Source organism: Felis catus, chromosome D3 (genome assembly GCF_018350175.1).
Source record: "Felis catus isolate Fca126 chromosome D3, F.catus_Fca126_mat1.0, whole genome shotgun sequence".
In the NCBI taxonomy this organism is placed as follows: domain Eukaryota; kingdom Metazoa; phylum Chordata; class Mammalia; order Carnivora; family Felidae; genus Felis; species Felis catus.
Window position 1 is genome coordinate 19,282,396 of NC_058379.1, and position 21,506 is coordinate 19,303,901.

Sequence of the window (21,506 nt, forward strand, 5' to 3'; positions counted from 1 at the left end):
AGGGAAGGGCCTGCGCGCCTGTGCGTGGTGGAGGGGAAAGGGGCGGGGTCACAGGGAGCTGACATTGCCATTAGCCAGGACCCGCTTAGATCCCGAGGCCGGGGGCCTCTAGGAATAGAAGTCGGGGGAGGGGAAAAGAAGGGGAGGGGCCTCCTTGAGGCAGGGAGGGGGTGGGGTTTAGGAAAGGGGCGGGGCCTGACCCGAAGCCTGGAAGGGGCGGGGCGGGGCTTGGGGCGGCCCTGCCACCGCCTCCTCTTCTCCCCACCGCGGTGGCGGTGGCAGTGGCGGCGGCAGCGGCGGCGGAGGAACCTGACACGCACCGGCCCCACTCCCGCCCCAGTCGAAGCCGAAGCTGCAGCCGGCGCCGGGCGGGGGCCATGGGCGCCCCGCGCGGCCCGGGTCATGAGGACGGAGGCGGAGGCAGCGGGGCCGCCGCTCGAGCCCGGTCAGTGCCTCCCCGAGGGCCCAGCCCTCACCCCGGGGAACGAGGGGGACTCCGCCCTAGCGCGGGCAGGGTCCGGCCGCGCGACCTTGGGCCGACCGCCGCCACGGGCCGGGCTGTAGGGCTTTGAGCGACACCTGGCCAGGTGTATACACTCCCGCCTTGGCCGCTTATCCCCAGCCCGGGTCACTTGGGATTTCCTAATACTCTTAGGGCTGGGACCCCAGTCAGCTCTGAAAGCGGTCATGGTGGGAGGGTCCTGGTTTCGAGGCAAGGGCGGCACCTTGCCCAGAAGCGAAAAGTCCTGCTGGAGCCGCCTTAGGAGATCCCGTCCCCTCCCGGAACTCTGGGGTAACTGAGGCCTAGAAGGGCCGGGACCTGGCCCAGAGCACAGAGCAATGGGTGTGCCCCTTACCCTGGCCTCCCAGGGTCAGCGTTTTGTCTTGCAGTAGTTCTTGACCCTCTGGTTCCTTCTGCCCTCAGGTGGCCTGAGTTTCTTTGGGGCAGAAACCAAGACTGAAATTTAGTGCCTTGGGCTTCAGTTTGCTTTCCTGAGTGGGGGAGGGGAAAGGCAAAGATTCCTGTTCTCAGGGTTGATTAGAAAGAGAAAGTGCTAGTAAACTCTGAGGTGAGGTGCCAACTCAAGGGAGAGGTCAAGAGCATGTGTGACCCAACCCTAAGACACCAGGGAGCTTGGTGTCACAACCAGAGAGGGGTCTCTTCTGTGAATGCAGCAGAGCATAGGGTCTGATGCTGTCCTGATTTTTGCATCCCTACTCTTCCAGTTATCTAACTCTGTGATCTTGGATCAGACACTTGGTTTCCTGAGTCTCAGTGAAGTAATAGCTCACATTCATAGGGAGCTTTCTCTGAGCAGGCACTGTGCTAAGTTGTTTACATGCAGTGCCTTATTAATCCTCATAAGGACCCTGTAAAGTAGGTTACCATTGTTACTTGCACTTTTGCACACAAGCAGATAGAGCTGAAAGGAGGTAAGTATTCAGGACCAATGAGCTACCTACCTTCTTTGGCAACAGCTGCCAACTGAAGCCAGGCCAGGGCCTAACAGGCAAACCTTATTTTCAGGTGAGACAAAGCCTTGGCTCCAAGCATCAACATCTGGCAGCAGTTCTGGACTTAGAAGGCCTTGCCTCCCCTTATCTCTCCCACAGCAGTAGCTCTGGATCCCTGTGGGCTAACTTGCCCATGCCAAGACTGGAGATGGCCATGTGGAAGTGTTTAGCCTTGTGCGGCCTCAGAATCAAGGGGTTCTAGGGACCAGGGCAAGAAGAGGAAGAGCACACAAGGGCCCTAGGGAGCAGCTGTCCTGTGCCACATTTGTAGCTGAGAATAGGGGAAGGCACAGACAGAGTCAAAGCCTGGCCAAAGATGACCCAGCTAGCCAGTGCCAGAGCCTGGGCCACAGAGTGAGGAGGGAACCGTGAACAGAGGGCCGTAGTCTGGAAGCCAGGGTGGGGGTTAAAGAGGGGGTTGGGGCATTGCCATGACAAGTCGGCCTAGGCATCTCAAGAGATAAGGCCTTTTTGGAAAAACACCTTCCATTCATCAAGCATGTATGAGTGTCGAAGGGCTGGGAAGAGGCAAATGCAACCCTGTCCCTGCCTGCCACTGAGGTATTCTCAGTCTGTCCAGTGGGGAAGGCAGGCACGATCACATCAAATACTCCATATTGAAGGGCTCAGAGAGGGAAAGAGACCAGAGCATTTGGATGTTCACAGATGGGAGACAACATTCCAGACAAGGGATTTGCAAAAGCAAAGGCTAGGGAGTAAACAGCCTATGTAGAGAGAAACAAAAAGGTGGGTTATTGCCACAGTGAAGGATTCTTGAAAAGCGACACCTTCCACCACAAGAGAACAGCACCCTGCTCTCTCTCCACTCAACCCGTTGCAGGGATTTTTTTTTTTTTTTTTTTTTTTACATTTTATTTATTTTTGAGAGAGAGAGCACAAGTGGGGGAGAGACAGAGAGAGAGAGAGAGAGGGAGACACAGAATCCGAAGCAGGGGCAGAGAGAGAGAGAGAGAAAGAGAGCAGGAGACACAGAATCCGAAGCAGGCTCCAGGCTCCCGAGCTGTCAGCACAGAGCCTGACATGGGGCTCATACCCACAAACCATGAGATCGTGACCAGAGCCAAAGTCGGACGCTCAACCGACTAAGCCACCCAGGTGTCCCCCATTGCAGGGAATTTTTAAGAATATGATCTGGAGAGCAGGACTTGGGATTTAGTTAGTGTTCTCAAATCGTAGCACACATTGATTGCTCAATAAGTTCATTTCTTCCAACAAATGTTTGTTGAGTTACTGCTAAGCATCAGACACTAGGCATTGGGAGTAACAGTCAACAAGATTAGCAAACTCTGTCATCGGGAAGCTTACAGTCTTGTGGGGAGATGGAGTAACTCTATTTTATTTTTATTTTTCTTATTAATTTTGCTAAGTACTATGAAGGAAACAAATAGGATGCTGGGAAGGGGGTACTTCTCCCCTGAAGGCATGGTCAGAAAAATCCTCTCAGAGGAGGAGCATTTGAGCTGGGACCTGAATGACAAAAAGGGGCAGCCTCAAGAACTGCAGAGGAAAGTCCCAGACAGAGACTGCTGCATTTGCAGAGGGGTGGAATGAAGCTTGATGGGTTCCCAGGGTCACTGGGTGGAACTGGGTTCATGAGGTGTCAGGGCCAAGGTGAGGCTGGTGGGGCCCAGATTGGGCTGGGCCCTGCGGGCCATGGAATGGGGTGACAACTTTATTCTAAGAGTAATGGGAGCCTGTGGATGGGATCCCTCTGGCTACTGTGTACAGATGGGGGAGGAGCTGGAGGTAGAATTTGGAACAGAGGATAGGCAGAAGTCAGGCTGCACTGAGCCCTCAGAACTAAATCTATGGCAGTGGGAAGAGGCAAATGTGGGAGGCCTTGAATGATGGCCTGGGTTCCTTTTAGAGGCATCAGGGGTCAGGGGAAGGAGGGAACAAAAACCTCAGCCCAGTTGGGCTCAGTGTACCAGGCCCACCCTGGATGGAGGGCAGCATTCACGTCAGCACCTGCAAAGAGCTTTACACATGCTCTTGCCCTGAGTGCTCATAGCACTCTGCAGACTGCATCTGTGGCGGTCCATTTCATAGAGGAAGAAGTAGGCACAGAGAGGCCAAATGCCTCTCCTCAAGTGACTCAGCCAACAAGAGGCCTGTACTCGCCCACACCATCCTGCCATCCATACACCCTGCTGCTTGCCCTTGGAGGTGAGGAATGGGGGGAGAAAGGCCAAATATAAGGCAGTGAAGGAGCAGTCACAGGTCCCTGCCTCCTGGGAATGTACAACAGCTCAGCAGGGCACAAACAAGTTCAATGCAAGTGTCCTGTGAGCCAAAGCATGAACTCTGGCCTGACAGAGTGCAGATGAGGGAAAAGGCATGGCCAGCTTAGGATCAGAGAAGGCACCTGGCATCTTCGCCAGACCTTGCAGGCTGGGGAGAGTTTAGACATAGGAGCATAGGAGCTTGGGACTCACTCCAGGCAAGACACTGCCCAGACAAGGCCAGCAGGTTGAAAAGCCAGGAGAGACATCAGGGCCCTTCTGGTTGCTACGTGCAGCGGGAGCCAGGGCTGGCATAGCAAGCCAGCTTCTGGCGCAGCTCTGCACAGACAGGTCATGGGTTCAGAAGAGACCCCAGAGACTCCCAAGATGAGGAAACAATGTGGGCTGGGTTTTCACATGCTGAGTGGGTGTCATGAATGAGCAGTGAGTGGTGATAGCTGAAATGAAGTCCCTCCCATTTCTCTAGACTCTGAACTTTGTCCAGATTGTGGAATCCCAGAGTAGGAGGTTCCAATAGGCCACATGCCAGCTGGCCCCTGCCTTAGCACTTCAGTGCATGTTGTTCCCCCCTGTCTTCCTTTTCCTCACTGTCACTCTCTAAGACATACCCCCACCATTTCCCCAGACTAGCCCTCTGATTTTCTCGTACACTTGCTTGTTGTTGCTGACCACCAGGACAGGGATCTGTTTATGTCACTTACCACCACATCTCCAGTTCACATGCCAGGTGCTAGGCTCTTGGGAAATATTTGTTGATTGAATGACAGAATCAGACCAAAGTCCCCCACTTTAGAGATAGCCAAACTCAGTCCAGCAAGAGGAAGTCAGTTGCTCAGCCCACAGCCAGCCTGTCACAGAGCTGGGGCTAAATGCTTAGGTTGGGTTCTTTCTGCTGCTCCACACTCTATGGCAAGAATAGACTGAGAGGTCACCTAGGGTAGCGTTGCACATACACAGATTACATGACACTATCCCTTCCTTCTAACCAGGGACTTCACACTTTGGTGGCCCTGGGGGGCTTTGGAGTTAGGTAGACCACGAGGGGCCTCATGAATTCAGACTTGAATATCTGCTGAGCATCTCCCATGTGCCTGCCCTGTCCCAGCCTCCTCAGAGGTCCCACCAAAAAGAGTGCTCTAAAAGAGAGGCCTGTGGGTCTGTGAGTGCATGTAGCAGGGGCTATGCATGATGGAGGCAACATCGTGGAGAAGTGATACCCAAAGGCAGGAGTTAGGTCAGGCACCTGGGAGGCCAGGAGAGTTCAGGCAGGGGGAAGAGGTGTGCAAAGGCCCTGGAGCATAAGGGATCACAGCAGGTGAACGTTCTGCCTAGAGGTAGGCCCAATGAGGATGAGGGAGGCAAGAAGGCAGAGGGTGCTGGGGCAGCAGCCATGAAGGCATTGTCCTAAGAGATGCAGGAACCAACCCATTGCAGGGTTTTGTGCAGGGCTGGCCTACTCTGACTGGTTGTTTTGGGGAGATTACTGCTGTTGTAAGGAGAATGTATTGGGGCACCTGAAAGGCTGTTTACCAGCTTCTGAACAGCCCCTACCGGATCTGGGCAGGAGCCAATGATGGTGGCTCCAATGGGGGTGGCAGTGACAGGCACAATGCCAAAGGTCTGTGACTTCCTTGTGTTTCCACACAGGAGACTTTGTGCAGCTGCCCGTGCCCATCATCCAGCAGCTCTACCACTGGGACTGTGGCCTGGCCTGCTCCAAAATGGTGCTGCGGTGAGTGTTCAGGCCTAGACTCTCCCCATCCACACCATCTGCTCTGGCTGGAAGGAGAAACAGGGCGAAACCTGGGTGGGATTCATCATCCATATGGCTATTCATGGTTAGGGTTTACAGGAGGCCCAGCTTCCATCCAGGCTTGGTTCCATCTGCAAAAGCAAGCAAAGGGTGGACTAGGCTCGGGGGATAGCCAAGGAAGACCCAGGTGCCCAGTCCTGGCCCACAGAGTGACCCCATGACAGGGACATGGGACCTTCCAACCTCAGGCTCCCTAGTGACTGTGTCACTAGGGAGCCGACTGTTGAACTAAGGCTATGTGAATGAATATCACAGGAACCTTAGGCATCAGAACATAGAGGGACCATAGTGATCTCCTTGTAGGAGATTTTTCAGGCAGCTGCCAGGAACCTCAGAGCAACCTCTCCCATACCTGTTTTATATCTTGGAATTCCAGGAAAGACAGTGTTCAACAAAAGGGTTCTGTGTCTGAAACTTAGAAAACCACTGATGTGGTCCAAGCATCTCATCCTAGAGATGAGGCCAGAGTGGTTGGCAACTTACCCAAAGTCACACAACCTGCAAGAGACTCAAGAAGCAGAATCCTCGACTCTGGGGCCAACACAGTGCCCCAGGCAGCCTCACGCTGTGCCCAAGAAGTAGACAAGATGTAGGATCATGACAAAGGATGGAGCCTTCTGATAGTGGCTGGTGGGCCCTTGGGAGGAGGATGACCCCAGCCAGCTTGGCAAGCCAACCTCAGCAGCCTGTCTGCCCACAGGTACCTGGGCCAGCTGGACGACAATGAGTTTGAGAGTGCCCTGCAGGAGCTGCGACTAACCAGGAGCATCTGGACCATTGACCTGGCTTACCTAATGCGCCACTTTGGCGTGAGGCACCGTTTCTGCACACAGACCCTGGGCGTTGACAAGGGCTACAAGAACCAGGTGAGCACTCAACTGCCAGGCCATCACCCAGGCCCAGTAATTGAAAAAGGGTATGGTCAAGGCCTGGACACCCTAGTGGGCACACAGGTGCACAGAGACCGGGGAACAGCAGCAAATGTCCAGTGGGCAGGACATTCGAAGCAGTCAGACCGGGTGACTTTGAGGTCCAGCCTGCCCAAAGCATCTAAGCAGTGAGAGCTGCCTACCTTCAAGAGCACTTGATGATGTGCAGGGGAGCATCTCAGGCCGCCTTCTGTGTCCCTCCTTCCTGTTGTCCAGGGCCTTTGAGCATGTCACTCTGACCTCACCCTGCTGCTACTTGCCCATTTTCTTCCTTGTCACAGGGACAGCCGGCTCCAATCTGGGTAATTGCTATTCAGGAAGAAAAACTAAAATGCCACCTTTCCTATTTTTTTCTTTTTGAAATAGAATGTCAACATAGCCTCGCCATTATACCAGTGCACCCCCACCCCCCAACCCGTGTAGTTAGAGCCAGTCTTGCCTGCTGCAGAGGCACATGTCGGCCCAGGCTCCAAAACTTGGCAGAACACAGTCTCTCCTGGCCTCGCTGGCAAGAGGGTTGTCACATGGTGGCCAGTGCCAGTCAACCTAACTCTCCTTTGAACCTTCCAGGCCAGGGGAAGAACGCTAATGGATCTGGCTTGATCACTGTGGCTGCAAGGCAGAGAAAAGAACCCAAGAACAGGGTCTCTCCTGCCTCCGCCCTGAGGGCTTTAGCTCCCTTAAGTCCCCTATGCCAAATAAAGTATGTCCCATGAATCTCATCTTGCTAAGCCAAGCAGTGGAGGAGCATCTGGGTGGGCTCAGCCACCCCTTTTGCTCATTTACCACAGACTCCCACTGATGTCCTTGGGGTTCACAAGCCCAGGGATGACTAGCCTTGCTGGGGGAGCTAGGCTGCCTGAGCTCAACTGCCTACCTGTCTCCTGAGCGTCATCCTCATGCCTCTGTGTGGTCCTGTGCATTCTGGCCAGCCATCCTGCCGGCTTGAGACAGACGCAGCTTTCTGCCCGGGTATGCTGCATCTCCCCTAGGAGGCCGGGCTTGTCCCCTCTTTCACCATCTTTAACTCCATAACATGCTCTTTACTTCATCCAAATGGGGTGAGGACAGCCAGGACAGGCATCCCCTCCAGCCTGCTCTTCCCTCTTCAGTCCTTCTACAGAAAGCACTTTGACACAGAGGAGACCCGGGTGAACCAGCTGTTTGCACAAGCCAAGGCCTGCAAGGTGCTGGTGGAAAAATGGTGAGCCTCCCCTCACTCTTCCTTGTGCACCTACTCACCCACATATTTACTATGGGGGAGGCCTTGGGATGATGTACAGGAAAGGCTAGGGACTTGGCAGTCAGGCAGAACTGGGCTTTCCTACCCAGAACCTTGGCCAATTCTGAGGCTAAGGGCACACAGACTTGGGCTCCTAGGCCTTACTGTTTCCATCCATAAAATGGGGACATGTGGCTACACAAAACTCTGGCCTCAGGTGGATCACGAGCAGGGGCTGGAGGAACAAGTGAGCAAGACAGACTCCAGCCTGCCCTCAGTCTGCTCACAGATGGTAGCATGAGACAGAACACAGGAACCCTTAATGAAGGGGTGACAGCCTAAGGAATATGCTGGCATGGTGATGGAGAGTAACGGGACAGCCCAGTGTGTAGGGTCTTTAGGGAGGCCTGGCTCTCAGATCTCCACAGACTGCTATGACCTTATGTGGGTCTCCCCCTTCTCAGCTATACGTGAGGAACACGATTCGGGCAGATCCTGGAAGTAACTTCCTCAGAATCTAATGACTTTCTTCTCCAAGCTCAGGCATGTTAGCTTTGATCCTGGTTGGGCTCCCCTAGACCACTCTTCTCAGGTCTTCCTGTTCTTTACAGACCTATGTTTTCATTGTTAACATAATGTTACTGCATGATAGGTAATTGGGAAAATGGGAAAAGTCTCCACACATCCTTCAGCCACGTGAGCACACGTTCGAAGGAAAAGAACAAATGTTTATTTAGTGGCACCTGACATGTGCTATCTTGTTGAGTGGGAAGCTGGTGCTGTCCCCATTCCTCAGGTGAGGAGACTGAGGATGGGAAAAATAGTGTGAGCTGCCCATGGTCACCTTCGGCAACTCGGCCATGCTGTGATCCAAACCTGGCTCTTCTACACCCAATTATTCCGTGAAGCACGATGCATTTGTTCCAGCGCAGCCCCCGCTTTTTCTCTGTAGTTGAAATCCCATTCTTGTACGTACCATCGGGAACTCAGCCAGCTATTTCATTTCAAAGACCAAATGGAAAAATGGCATCTTTCTCCAGGCTGAGGCAACCAAACCAAAGCGCCTTGTGACTTAGCCATGGGCTGGAGTTGGGTCAGGCCACGTAGTGCTAACGTTGCCACTCCTGAGGAGACTGCTGAGGAAGGAGGCTCCCATAGCCTAGGGAACCACCACTGCACAGCCCCTCTCCCCTTCTGGATTTGCTGCTTTTTGTGGGGCATTGAATGGGGCAGTGCCTGATAGTCTGCTTCAGGGAGCAGCTGGCTCAGCTGAACTGGGGGGTCCCCTGGAAACACTGCTGACCAGCCCTTCGTGGGCAGCCCCGTCTGCCACAAGGAACCTTAGAGAAAAGAAAAAACAAAAAGAAAAATAGTCCTTTCAGAGAAGCATGTGGCTTTATTTTATTTAAGTTTTTTTTTTTAAGTTCTTATTTATTTATTTTGAGATAGAGAACACGAGTGGGGAAGGGGCAGAGAAAGAGAGAATCCCAAGCTGGCTCTGCAATGTCAGCACAGTGTCGTGACTCAAACCCACGAACCATGAGATCATGACCTAAACCAAAACCAAGAGTCAGACACTTAACCTACTGAGCCACCCAGGCGCCCCGAGAAGCATGTGGTTTTAAAACTGATGAAGCCATGCTTGGCTCAGATTTTGGGAATTAAGTTGAACCGATAGCTTCCAGTGTAAACTGCATGTGATTTAGGGTAAATGATCAAGGAGGGTGCTCAGCAAAAAAAACTTCACTAGCCAGGGTGGGAGGTGGGGTCCCATGTATTGATCCAGTGGCCCTTGACAGGGTCTCATCTGGAGCTGACTTCCTGCCACCCCTAGAAGGACGTGACAGGGCCAGCCGGTCCTTGGGCACGTTCAGAGCTCTCCCACCCCCTGCACTGGTCCCATGCTGAATCCTGGGCTGAGCTTGGGCCATAGTGACAAGGCAGGATGTTCCTATCTGCAAAGAGCTCAGGAGGGAGGGAAGTCAGCCATGTCCCCAAGCTTTGTGATCCAGGCAGGGGTCCACTTGAGAGATGGGGAATGGGACCCGATGGTGCCAGCTGACTCTCCTCCCACCCACAGCACAGTGAGCGTGCAGGATATCCAGGAGCACCTGGCACAGGGCCACGTGGCCATTGTGCTGGTGAACTCTGGGGTATTGCACTGCGACCTCTGCTCCAGTCCTGTCAAGTACTGCTGCTTCGCCCCCAGCGGCCACCGCTGCTTCTGCCGGACCCCTGACTACCAGGGCCACTTCATTGTTCTGCGTGGCTACAACCGGGCCACTGGCTGCATCTTCTACAACAACCCAGCCTATGCTGACCGTGAGTGCTGGGCGGGCTGGGGAGAGTGGGTGGGGCAGGCTGCATTCACAGTCCAGTCCCCATGATTCCTTCTCATTCAAGACCTCCCTCACTGCCTTCTCCCCAAACTTTTGCTCCTCCTGAGCTCCTGTCATCTGCGCTGCTTCTTTGGCCTATGCAGAGCAGCCACAAACCCGAGGCCCTGCCAGCCTCCACACCCTGGTCATTGCTACACCAGGCCAGGCCATCTCCCTCCCACACCGCTGCCCAGGGCCCTGCCTCACCCTTACTCTGCTGTCCCCCCACCCTGGTCCCTGCCATCTCCCTCATTCCAGCCCTCCCAGGACAGCTAGCAAGCATACTTGTCAGAGAGGAAGGTCTGCCCAGTTCCAGCTCTTGCTCCAGATCCAGCAAGGGCTCCCCACTGTCCTGGGGAATGGGAAGGACTGTCCTCACTCTAGCACACTTACCTCATGTGTCCTCAAACATGTTTCTTCCCCTCCCTGGGCCTCACCTTCTCCATCTTCGAAACTGGGGAAGGGTCAGAGGAGCTCATGAAGCCTGAAATAGGCAAGGAAGGCTTCCTGGGGACGGAAGACGAGTGGCAAAGGGTGGCCAGACGAGTGAGCCATGGTGAGATGTCCTCCAGCTCCCCTGGGCGCCAGTGAGGCAGGTACACCCCCCTCTACCTACTGACCCCACTCTGCCCTTCCTGCCCTCAGCAGGAATGTGCAGCACCAGCATCAGTAACTTCGAGGAGGCCAGAACCAGTTATGGCACAGATGAGGACATCCTCTTTGTCTACTTGGACAGCTGACGGCGGGAGCCTGGTGTGCCCAGGCCCTCACACCCCACCCTGCCACACCCCAGTCAGGCCCACTCAGGAGGCCTTGGCGCAGGCCCCGAGCTGCTAGGGCTTGGATGCAGAACTGCGTCCAGCCTTGGCCCATGTGACAAAGCCCCAGGGAATTCTTGGAGCCCAAGGCGTGCCTGCTTTGTCCACCAGCGTTGCGCGTGTCATCATGCCACTTACCCTGCACACCTGCTGGTTGCTGGAGGCCTCCGCAGAGCATCTGAGTAGAGCCTCCCCTGGGACCCCAGGCCCGACTCCAACCACGCCCAGGGGACTTCCAGCCCCGTGGGTGCCTTTGTTGCCTGCAAACCAGACCCAGGTGGAGAAGGCTGAGCTCGTCTCCCCACAGACCTGGGGGCTGAGCCCTGGAGATGCCGCTTGTCAGGATGGCATCTGTGTGTTTGGAGACCATGTAGCCAACCCCAGCTCCCAGGGCTGCGGACTGCTCCAGGCCTTGCTGGGAACTGCCCTCCCCCCTGTCCCCCCAGAAGTGCTATAGACCTCCCTGTGCCCTTTGGTGAATGCCGCCACTCTCTCACGCCTCCCCGTGGACCCAAGTTCCTGTGGCTGGTTGTCAGACCTCTGGGCCCTGAGGAGGGCTGGGCCTCAGGCCAAAAGGACCCTGAACCCCACCCCTCACCCTGCACCCTCCAGGTACTATAGCATTGTAGGGTGGAGGGCCCTGAGGGGAGTAGACAGGGCCCTGGCTCTTGCTGGCTGAATGTACTCTGAGAATGCCTGACCCTGAGGGCCAAGAACAGCCACTTGAGTCCCAAAGATCCCCCCCCCCCAACCCATGAGGCCTCCTGACACTAGCCTAAGCCCTGACAGTGGGGCCCATTCTCTGGGTATGGGGAGCCCCAAGCCTCACAGTGCTGGAGGTGCTGGGGTGCTAGGGCCTGCACTGCTGAGGCAGTGGCGGGGGATAGCCTGTGGCCTCCCACCCACCCCAGTGTTCATGCCAGGACATTTTGCACAGAAAGTTGGGTCTCTTTTTCTTGACAGAGAAAGGTGGTACCTGCCCAGGATCACATAGCACTGCACGTAGCATGGACTATTTGTTTTGTTTTGTTTTGTTTTTTTGAGAGATTTAAGCTTTCACTTGTGGGGAGTGAGAGTCACCCTCAAGTAAGACAATAATAGTGAGATTCAGGTACTTCAGAACCACTGACACCTCTCTTCATAGGGCAGATAAGCCAGCCCAAGTTCTCTTTCAAAGAGAAAGGGACTCACAGCTGGTGGGCTGAGTGCCAGGACCCCTCACTTTATAGACAAAATCCGGCCATCAGTCTGGGGACAGTATGTCCAGGACAGTGGTGGGCCTGGGTCTTGAACGCAGATCTGCACCTAAAAACTAAGGGAAATGGATCATTCCCAAAGGGGCTGAGGACACCCACCCCTCATGAGCGGTCATTGGCAAGGGAGCAAGGCTACCCCAAGAGCCACATGGCAGCTGCCATCCCTCTGGACCGCAAACCATGCTCAGCATCTGCTCCCAACAGCCGACTGGCATCTCCCCACCATGGCTGCTCTGAGGGGCAGGGGTGGGCTCTGTTTATGAGGGCTGTCAGACCACCCAGCCAAATCGCTCCTCGGCACCAGATGCAGCCTTTGGCCGCGACGGAGGCGCTATTAGCTGGTTAGCTAACAGGTCAGCCACCCTGGTTTCAGAGACTAGCATTGCCTTCAGACTGGTCTCGTCTCTTTTGCCTTAATGCTGGGTGGCCCAAGATCCCAGGGAACTCTGGTTTCACGCCCAGGAGTACCATGTGTGGCAGCTGAGGTTTGGGCGTCCTCAGGAAGGGTCTGGCTAAAATTGTGGTAAGAATAGATGCATCAAGGAAGGCAATGAGGAAGCGAAGCTGTGGATGACTGGTGGGGCTGTCATGGAGAGCGGCCTCCACGGAGAGTGGTCACAGCACCTCAGTCCATCGTGTGACATTTAGAAACACTCAGTCCCTGGGCAGGCCACAAGTTAGAGGTCACCTGGTCACCTGCCAGAGGTCATCTGGCAGATTAACAAGAAAGCTACCTGTGCCTGAGACGGTGCCATCTGCCCGGGGAGGGTCATGGGGGTAGGATGCAAACCACGCTACGTTGTGTTCTTGCACATGTCATGAAAACAAGGCTGGAGAGAGCCCAGACTTCAGGAACTTCTGCCCATAGCATGTGGCACCCATGACCCCTGTCCACTTGCTAGGGGCCCAGCGAAGCCACACTGGACGGTTGGTTTTGTTCACTCCAGCCACACAGGGACAAAAGGGATCTTTTGCATTGCAGAGATTTTCTACATATATATATTTTGTTTGTAATGAGCCATTCTCAATAAACATTATTCTCACTGCAAAATGATGGCAGCTTATGGCCCACCTTTGTGAATTCTTGTTTCCCTCCTAAATTCTCAGCATGAGCACATGTGAATCCAGGTCCTTGGCCTGCCATACCAGGTTGTAGCTCAGACTAGAATCCTGTTTAACTGCTTTTCGGTTCTGCCTCCCTCCTGATGCTCATATAAGGATTAGGTAGGCAATGCTAGAAACAGAAGGGCAGAAGGGCGTCAGAGCCGAGCTTGACTGTGGTTCTTGAAGAGGGCGTGGAGGGCACACAGCTTTGGGCAGGAGGAGGGTCTGGGGGGTGGTGGAATCAAATGAGGGAGACGGTGGGGCCCATAGGAGGCAATAGATGGGGGGAGTCCTGTGGGCAGGACTCCAGCGTTCCCTGTACCATCCACCCCCAGTCAGCAGCTCCCCTTACTTGGTAGCTATTGGGGTCTTCTAGTGTTACATTTGATAAGGATTCTATTTCTGAAAAAAAGGACATGTGTGTAAGTCCTGCAGTATCTGGCAGCCTCGGACCTGCCCCAGGTCCCACAGAGAGCTGAAAGAGCCAGAGCAGGCCTCTTGGGTAGGGTCCCAGTCTCCAGCTGGGACCTCATCCTGACTGACTGCTGCTCTGCCCCTCCCTAAGCCCCACATTGAGGGGATGTATTAGGAGTTCTGACTGAGGTCTTGGACCCTTCTCCAAACTGGAGAGCAGCCCTGTAGACATACTTTCAATCAGGGAGTTGACCAGCCGAGGACGGGATGCCCTGCTAGAGTATGCCAGGTGGCACAGCACGTATTCTGCATGTGTAACCGACAACACTGGCCCCTTTCTGTGCTTCAGCAGGAGCCTTCTGCCCATCCTAGGGGAAGGGGCCCCATCCTGAATGCACATATCATGGTTGGGACAGGCATGGGAAAGACTGGCTTGGGGCCTCTGAGTGACCATTGAATACAATTATGAGAGAAAAATGACGATGAAGGAGGTGTTGAACCAGGACAAATGTGGATAAGGTAACAAGAACTGGGTAGAGCTGGCTGCTCAGAGCATGCAGATGAGGATAAGAGGGGGACAGGCTGAGGATTCCTGGGAGGGGCCCCACCGGAGCCAAGGGGCCCGGACAGAACAGAGAGCTGGGTGCAGCCGAACTGGTGCCTTTGGCCTGGGGCCTTTTAAGCTGTTGGCCAGGGCTGCAGTCACCTCAAGGTTTGACATCCTGGGGCATCTGCTTCCAGGCTCACGAATAGGGCTGTTGACCACAGACTGCCTGGGTGTCCTCATCATATGGCAAGTGGTAATGACATAAAGTTGGGGGAGGGGGTGGAGAGAGAGAGAGAGAGAGAATGAGCACCCAGTATGGAAGCCACAGGCTTTTTAAAAAAATTTTTTTAACTTTTATTCATTTTTGAGAGAGAGAGAGAGAGAGAGAGAGAGAGAGAGAGAGAGAGAACATGAGTGGGGGAGGGGCTGAGAGAGAGGGAGACACAGAATCTGAAGCAGGCTCCAGGCTCTGAGCTGTCAGCGCAGAGCCCAATACGGGGCTCAAACCCACAGACCGTGAGATTATGACCTGAGCCGAAGTTGGATGCTTAACCAACTGAGCCACCCAGGTGCCCCAAGCCACAGCCTTTTAATAACCTAATCTCAAAAGTGACATCCTAGGGGCACCTGGGTGGCTCAGTCGGTTGAGCATCCGACTTTAGCTCAGGTCATGATCTCACAGTTGTGGGTTCGAGCCCCATGTTGGGTTCTGCGCTTACAGTTCAGAGCCTGGAACCTGCTTCAGATTCTGTGTCTCCCTATCTCTCTCTGCCCCTCCCTCACCTGCTCTCTCTCTCTCTCTCTCTCTCTCTCTCTCTCTCTCTCTCTCCCTCTCTCAAAAATAAATAACTACATATTTTTAAAAATGGGGCACCTGGGTGGCTCAGTTGGTTAAGTGTCCGACTCTTGATTTCAGCTTTCAGCTCAGGTCATGATCTCATGGTTAGTGGGTTCAAGCCCCACATTGGGCTTTTTGCTGACAGCATGCAGAGACTGCTTGAAATTCTCTCTTCTCTCTCTCTCTCTCTGCCCTTCCCCCTGCTCACACATTCTCTCTCTCTCTCTCTCAAAAATAAACTTAAAAAAAAAAGAAGTTACATCCTATCATTTCTGCAGGACTCTGTTAGAAGTGCACCAGTAAATCCAGTATACACTGGGAATTACACAGGGCTAGGATACAGGAGGCAAGGATCACGGGAGTTCTGGTGGTTACATTTTTTAAATCTCATAACAGAGCTAGGAATACCCCTGGAGACCTCTGGTCTAGCACATCCTGAGGCATGCCCTTCAGAATATATCAGTGGTGAGAAGCTCTGTATAACAGGGTACCCTGGTCAGGTCAGCTTGGCAAACACTGCATGCTACCTACAGTCCCCTCTGGGAGATCTAGGATGTACAGAAAAGGCTCTGTATAATCCTGCAGCAAGGGGACTCCCTTTATTTAGGTTTTCCCCCAATTAGCCACAGTTGTTCTTGTGTAACACTAGTATCCCGTGAAGCATGCTGACACTTGAGTAACCGTTGGTCCAGTCCGAGGGGGAGAGTGCAGCCCAGCGAAGGGAGCAACTGGTCCAAAGTCATCACTCAACAAGCTATAGACAGAGCTAGACCCAAACCCATCACTGCTGCTTTCCCAGACCATAGTCAGAAGCAAACCCTGGTGACCCTGGGAGGGGGGAAGCCAATGCGAGAAGAGCCAGGAAGTGAATTCTGAGTTCTGGGGCTAGAGATGGGCTGCCACAGGCCGTTGGGGTTCTGCCTCCAGGTAGAAAACCTGGCATGTGGCCCCAATACTCTGAAAGAGCGCAGATTCTGCTCTCCTTGATGACTTGCCTCTAGCTCAGTATCCAGGGACACACATCACGGACTTGCGCCCATCCTCTAGCGTCAGAACAGAATTGAGAAAGCCAGGAAGATACTGAGACATCATCCTGCTGTGCTGCTGGTCCCAGGGGCCAAGTCATGGGACCAGCATGGACTTAAGTGTTCATGGGAAAACCTCAGTGCCAGGAAATGGAGGCTGAGACTCCCACGGGCCCAGCGCAGTGGCCTCTCCAGTGGTTTCTCCATCCTCTCCTCCCCTCCACCTCTGGACTTCCTCCTCTTTGTCTCTCCCTGGCCATCTGCCTCAACATGCATCCTGAATACTGCTTCCTGAGAATCTCCCCCAGCCCTGGGAGATCTGGTAAGCTAGTCTCCCCAAGCTGTTCAGAGCCCCTTGATTTACAAGGGTTTAATGTTTACATCTCACAACAGACCCATGAGGCGGCCAAGGTGGCCTCCTCTCTGTGTCTGCCACATGCCAAACTCCTTTCTTCCCTTAAGGCTCTGCTCAGTGTCACCACTTTTAAAGGAGTACCTTTCCCTGCACCCCCCAACCACATCATCCTGTCTACCTGTCTCCTCTACTGTAGCTCCCAGCCCTTAACACCTAGTATGTCCTCGACAAAGTGTGTGAATGAATGGTTGGCAGCAGATCTTTAACAATACCTGTTTTAGTGGCTTTCCTGTATTTGTCAGAGCCAGAGGTCATCATTTAGAGGGAGGTTGCATTTGAACCTTGATGTCCTGCAGAATTCAGGAGACACTCTCTCCTACAAGGATGAGTGGGAGCATTTTTACATGTCTCATGAGCAGAGGCCTTGGCTACCTTCATTCTAAACTACTTTTCAGGAATGTTCATATAGCTAGTAGCCTTGGAAGACATGATAGTATCTCCCTTCAAGCCAAAGACAGGCAGATATATCGCCTATTATAAAAGATTTGGGTTCTTCAAACTCAGAGTTCCTCTCCTGTAACAGAACCCATTGAAAGTGCAAGAGTCCCTGGCCCTGGGGCTTGGAAAATCTACAAGAAAATGCTGGTAGTCTGGCCACTGCTATTGCTGTAATAAACTGTCCTTTGCTCCGATCCAGGAGTGTTGTCTTCTACTAGCATCCATGAAACTGTGACAGGCCAATTTGAAAATAAGGCCCTTCATGGTTCTTAAAAGTCCTGGCAACAAGGGGATGCTCACAAAGACGTGGTTTTCTGGAAGAAAAAGAATGAGGGCCTTGCAGGCCATTAATGGGAAGTCCATGAGAATCAGTAGCAAAACTTATTGACCAACTTGTATGGTGATCAGGTGATTGATAGTCCTTCACTCTATTGCCTGTTAATGAAGAAGAATTGGAGAGGGGCCTGTAGGCTTAGTCCCTGCAAGTAAGTTCAAGACAGTTACCTGGATGGTGCACTGGTCATTGTTAACTCTCCGTGGGCAGGAGGCATCCTGCATTATCTGGTGGTTGTAACAACTAGTAGTAAGTCCTCTTGTGGGTGCGCAGATGGTTGTGACCCCTTCCTTTTTTTTAAGTTTACTTATTTTGCGCGCGCGCGCGAGAAAGAAAGAGCAAGCAAGCACATGTGATTGGGGGGAGGAACAGAGAAAGAGGGAGAGAGAGAACCCCAAGCAGGCTCCGTGCTGTCAGCGCACAGTCTGACGTGGGGCTCAAACTCACGAACCACAAGATCATGCATGACCTGAGCTGAAATCAAGAGTTAGACGCTCAACCAACTGAGCCACCCAGGCACCCCGGTTGTGATTCCTTTCAAACAACCATTATAGAGATGCACATCTACACAGAGACTAGAGGCTAGGGAATTCAAAACAGCTGTGGGAAGAAAACAGGTGGATCATTGGAACCTTGGCTGGTTTGCTTGAGCAATGAGGGATTGGAGCACATAGTGCTTGCCAAGGAGGAGTGGCACAGTTGGGCCCTCTATCCGCTCAGCCCTTCCTGCATTCTCTCATGCCAGCCTTAACCACACTAGGAGACCGTGGTAAAAGTTCCCAGAGATTTTTTTGCAGTAGGTTCTGCCTGCCGAAAAAAAGCTTTGGCCCTCTCAGAGAGAGTCCCATGAGACAAATTCCTACAGAAAGCCATAGAAGAAGTACTGCCAAGTATTCGGGCTCTTACTGCCTCCAGTTGGGTTTGCAATGCAGATGAAGGTAGCTGACAAGAATGATAAACCCATCCAATGCTGGAATGCCGAAAGAATCAACCCAGAAAGGTTTCTGAGTAAGGGCACCCAGGCTGCTCAGTCAGTTAAGTGCCTGACTTAATTGATTTCGAATCAGGTTATGATATCACGGTTTGTGGGATCGAGCCCCAAGTCAGGTTCTGTGCTGACAGCTTGGAGCCTACTTGGGATTCTCTCTTTCCTTCTCTCTCTGCCCCTCCCTTAAGCTCTCTCTCTCAAAATAAATAAATAAATAAACTTTAAAAAAGGGGTTTGGGGCACCTGGGTGGCTCTGTTGGTTGAGCGTCCAACTTTGGCTCACGTCATGATCTCACAGTTTGTGAGTTCGAGCCCCACATTGGGCTAGGCACTCAAAGTGAGGGTCCTGGAACCTGTTTGGATTCTGTGTCTTCCTCTCTCTTTGCCACTCCCCCACTCTCGCTCTCACTCTTGCTGTCTCTCTCGAAAATAAACATATATATGTTAATAAACATGTTAAACAATATATATATACATATATATATATGTATATATATATATATATATGTTTCTGAGTCTATCTCCCTCACTCCCTCCTGTCCACTCTCTCTCATAAAGCAGTTTGGATTGGGGGATTAATTTAAAAAAATTGTTTTAATGTTTATTTATTTTTGAGAGAGAGCATGAGAAGGGGATGGGCAGAGAGAGGGGGAGACACAGAATCTGAAGCAGGCTCCAGGCTCTGAGCTGTCAGCACAGAGCCAGATGCGGGTCTCAAACCCACAAACCGCAAGATCATGACTCAAGCTGAAGTTGGATGCTTAACCAACTGAGCCACTGCTCCCTGGATTGGGGGATTTAAACTTGATGATTCCTGGGCATGTTGCTTCTTTCTTTTTCCTAAGAACAACTCCAGGCCAGCTTGTTTGGCATGTGTTCTAAAGTGACAGCCCAGTTGAAGGGAGGCCTAGGAATTCAAACTTGATTCTGGTTTAGTCGCTTGGATTCTCCTGTTGGACTGACATGGTCAGAGATCATAAGGACAATGACCACTTGGGTGAGTACATTGCCTGCCAAGACCCCCTATGGTGGCCCATGTGGGTTGAAGTTGGGAAAATAACAGGTCTCTGTGCGTTTTATAAGAATGTTCTTGTTCCTCTTGCACCTGACCCTTCCAAACAAAGGCTAGGGGTTTGAGAAAGGGGTCACTGGGGAAAAAAGGGTGATGTTTTAGCTATTGGAATTTATACTGACTTTGGAGGAGGAATGGCAACTTTGGCACCTAGATAGGAAAGAGCTTAGATTTTACAAGCTAGGGAGGGAGAAGCATTAATCATTAATGATCCTTGTCTTTCACAATTGCCTCCGGAGGCTTCGTTATGAAATACGTATGCCCCGGTGTAACATTCCCAAACTTTTGCAAGCATGTTAAACATAACCGATTGCAGGGATTTGCCTTCTTCCCAACCAGATGGCTTTGACCACAGTTTGATCACCATTCCTATTAACCTTACCAGAAGGCCGTTGGAAACACAACACAGGGGATATAGCCCTGGCTCTTGCAATCTCCCAGGGGAAACAACTGCAATGCCACCAGATGTCTTCCCAACCGCTGTCTCCATAGATCTCATTCAGCCATTCTATGGAGAAGACAAGTGTCACCCAGCTGGTGGCATGGGCAAACAGGAGAGATTGGATTGACTACCCTCAGACAGTCCTTCCAAATACAAGGATTAGATTCAACGTTTATTTATTTTTGGGACAGAGAGAGACAGAGCATGAACGGGGGAGGGGCAGAGAGAGAGGGAAACACAGAATCGGAAACAGGCTCCAGGCTCCGAGCCATCAGCCCAGAGCCTGACGCGGGGCTCGAACTCACGGACCGTGAGATCGTGACCTGGCTGAAGTCGGACGCTTAACCGACTGCGCCACCCAGGCGCCCCAAATACAAGGATTAGATTCAATTACTCAAGCTAACTGGGAAACCGAAGGCCTACCAACTGGTCAGGATGCCACAAGGAGAGGTATCAACTTGCTCCTTGACTGATGTAGGTCCCGCTTGGGGGACCTCAAAACTTGTGGAGAACACTTTCTTTCTGGGAACACCACAGGAGCTCTGATGACTGTACTTGTATGGAAGCCAGGCATTAACTTGCCAACTTCCCCAAAAACAGTGTCTTGCATCTTCATGCTGGTCATGGGCCATAATCCATGAAATCACTGCCAAGTCCAGTGTCATGAAGGTTTCTTCCTGTGTTTTCTTTTAAGAATTTTATAGGGTTAGCTGTTACATTTAGATCTTTGATCCGTTCAATTGTTTAAGCAAATACAATAAATACATTGGGTAGCCCACAGACAACTGTGAAGATCTCACTAAAATGAGGCTAGCCTCAATTACTCAGGGGAGCTTCCTGGACCAGTAACTGTCTCGTTATTTATGTGCACTCTGTGGGCAGATATCCCCATGATGGTAGTCATCTGATTAGACAAAGTGATGCAACATTTATCCTTGATTTTAGAATAAGTGATCACTGTTACCACCTTGGCCCAGGAGGGCATTTCAGATCAGTATTAGGTCCCTGGCTAGGTTGGTATAGATAATAATCTTGCCTACATTTCTTCCTGTGGGCCAGGGTGGAGATTGGACAGTATCTAATATATCCTGCCATACCTGGATTAATGACCTAAGCCAAGTGGAAAGGTCAATATTTGGGAAAGCCACTTGGCTTTCTAAGGTAGACCTTCATGGTTCATGCGATTTGTCCAGGCTGTTGGGTTGAGGACCCTGGGAGGTAGGACTAAGGTTAATTTGCAGGTTGGGCTCATTCTCCTTGAAGTTCTATGGATAAAATTAATGAAATCCTATGAGACAAATGGAACTGATATGGTCCAGCCTCTGTCGGCCAAATTAATCAGAGTGACTGATAGAGTAGTACACTCATGGGGACACTGCCAGAAGTCAAGATGATGCAGAAATGAGAAATGGACATTGCTAGAAGTTATTGCTGTAGGTCTCTCACTTTTCTCAAATTTTTGCAAGACTCATGAGCTAAAACCTTGAACGCCTTTGTCTTGGACTGTGTTTTCCTGGACTGTGTTTTCAAGGACACTTGTAGAGCCAACAGCCTTAGCAGATAGAGCTAAGTCTCCCTCTGAAGCAAAATGCAGGTGTTCTTGCAACCTTGGTAGACAGAGATAGTGTCTGCCTTTAGAACAAGGGGCAGGCATATTTTACCTTCCAGTAAAAAAGATTAGAATTTTTTAAGCT

The 21,506-nt window shown here is 52.2% G+C and overlaps 1 protein-coding gene across 3 annotated transcripts; it reads left to right on the forward strand.

Annotated features, from left to right (window-relative positions):
- Positions 1 to 224: 224 nt before the first annotated feature.
- On the forward strand, positions 225 to 13,246 carry GUCD1 (guanylyl cyclase domain containing 1). Of its 3 annotated transcripts, XM_023241544.2 has the most exons (7): positions 225 to 445; positions 5,427 to 5,511; positions 6,293 to 6,458; positions 7,634 to 7,725; positions 9,824 to 10,065; positions 10,585 to 10,677; positions 10,767 to 13,246. In XM_023241544.2, exons 1-7 carry the CDS (start codon positions 403 to 405, stop codon positions 10,859 to 10,861), a joined length of 816 nt encoding a protein of 271 aa, XP_023097312.1. In that variant the 5' UTR covers positions 225 to 402; the 3' UTR covers positions 10,862 to 13,246. The 3 variants fall into 3 exon arrangements, with proteins under 3 accessions (XP_023097312.1, XP_023097313.1, XP_023097314.1); XM_023241545.2 differs by lacking the exon at positions 10,585 to 10,677 and having other exon boundaries at positions 228 to 445; XM_023241546.2 differs by lacking the exon at positions 10,585 to 10,677 and having other exon boundaries at positions 233 to 445; positions 10,770 to 13,246.
- Positions 13,247 to 21,506: the final 8,260 nt, after the last annotated feature.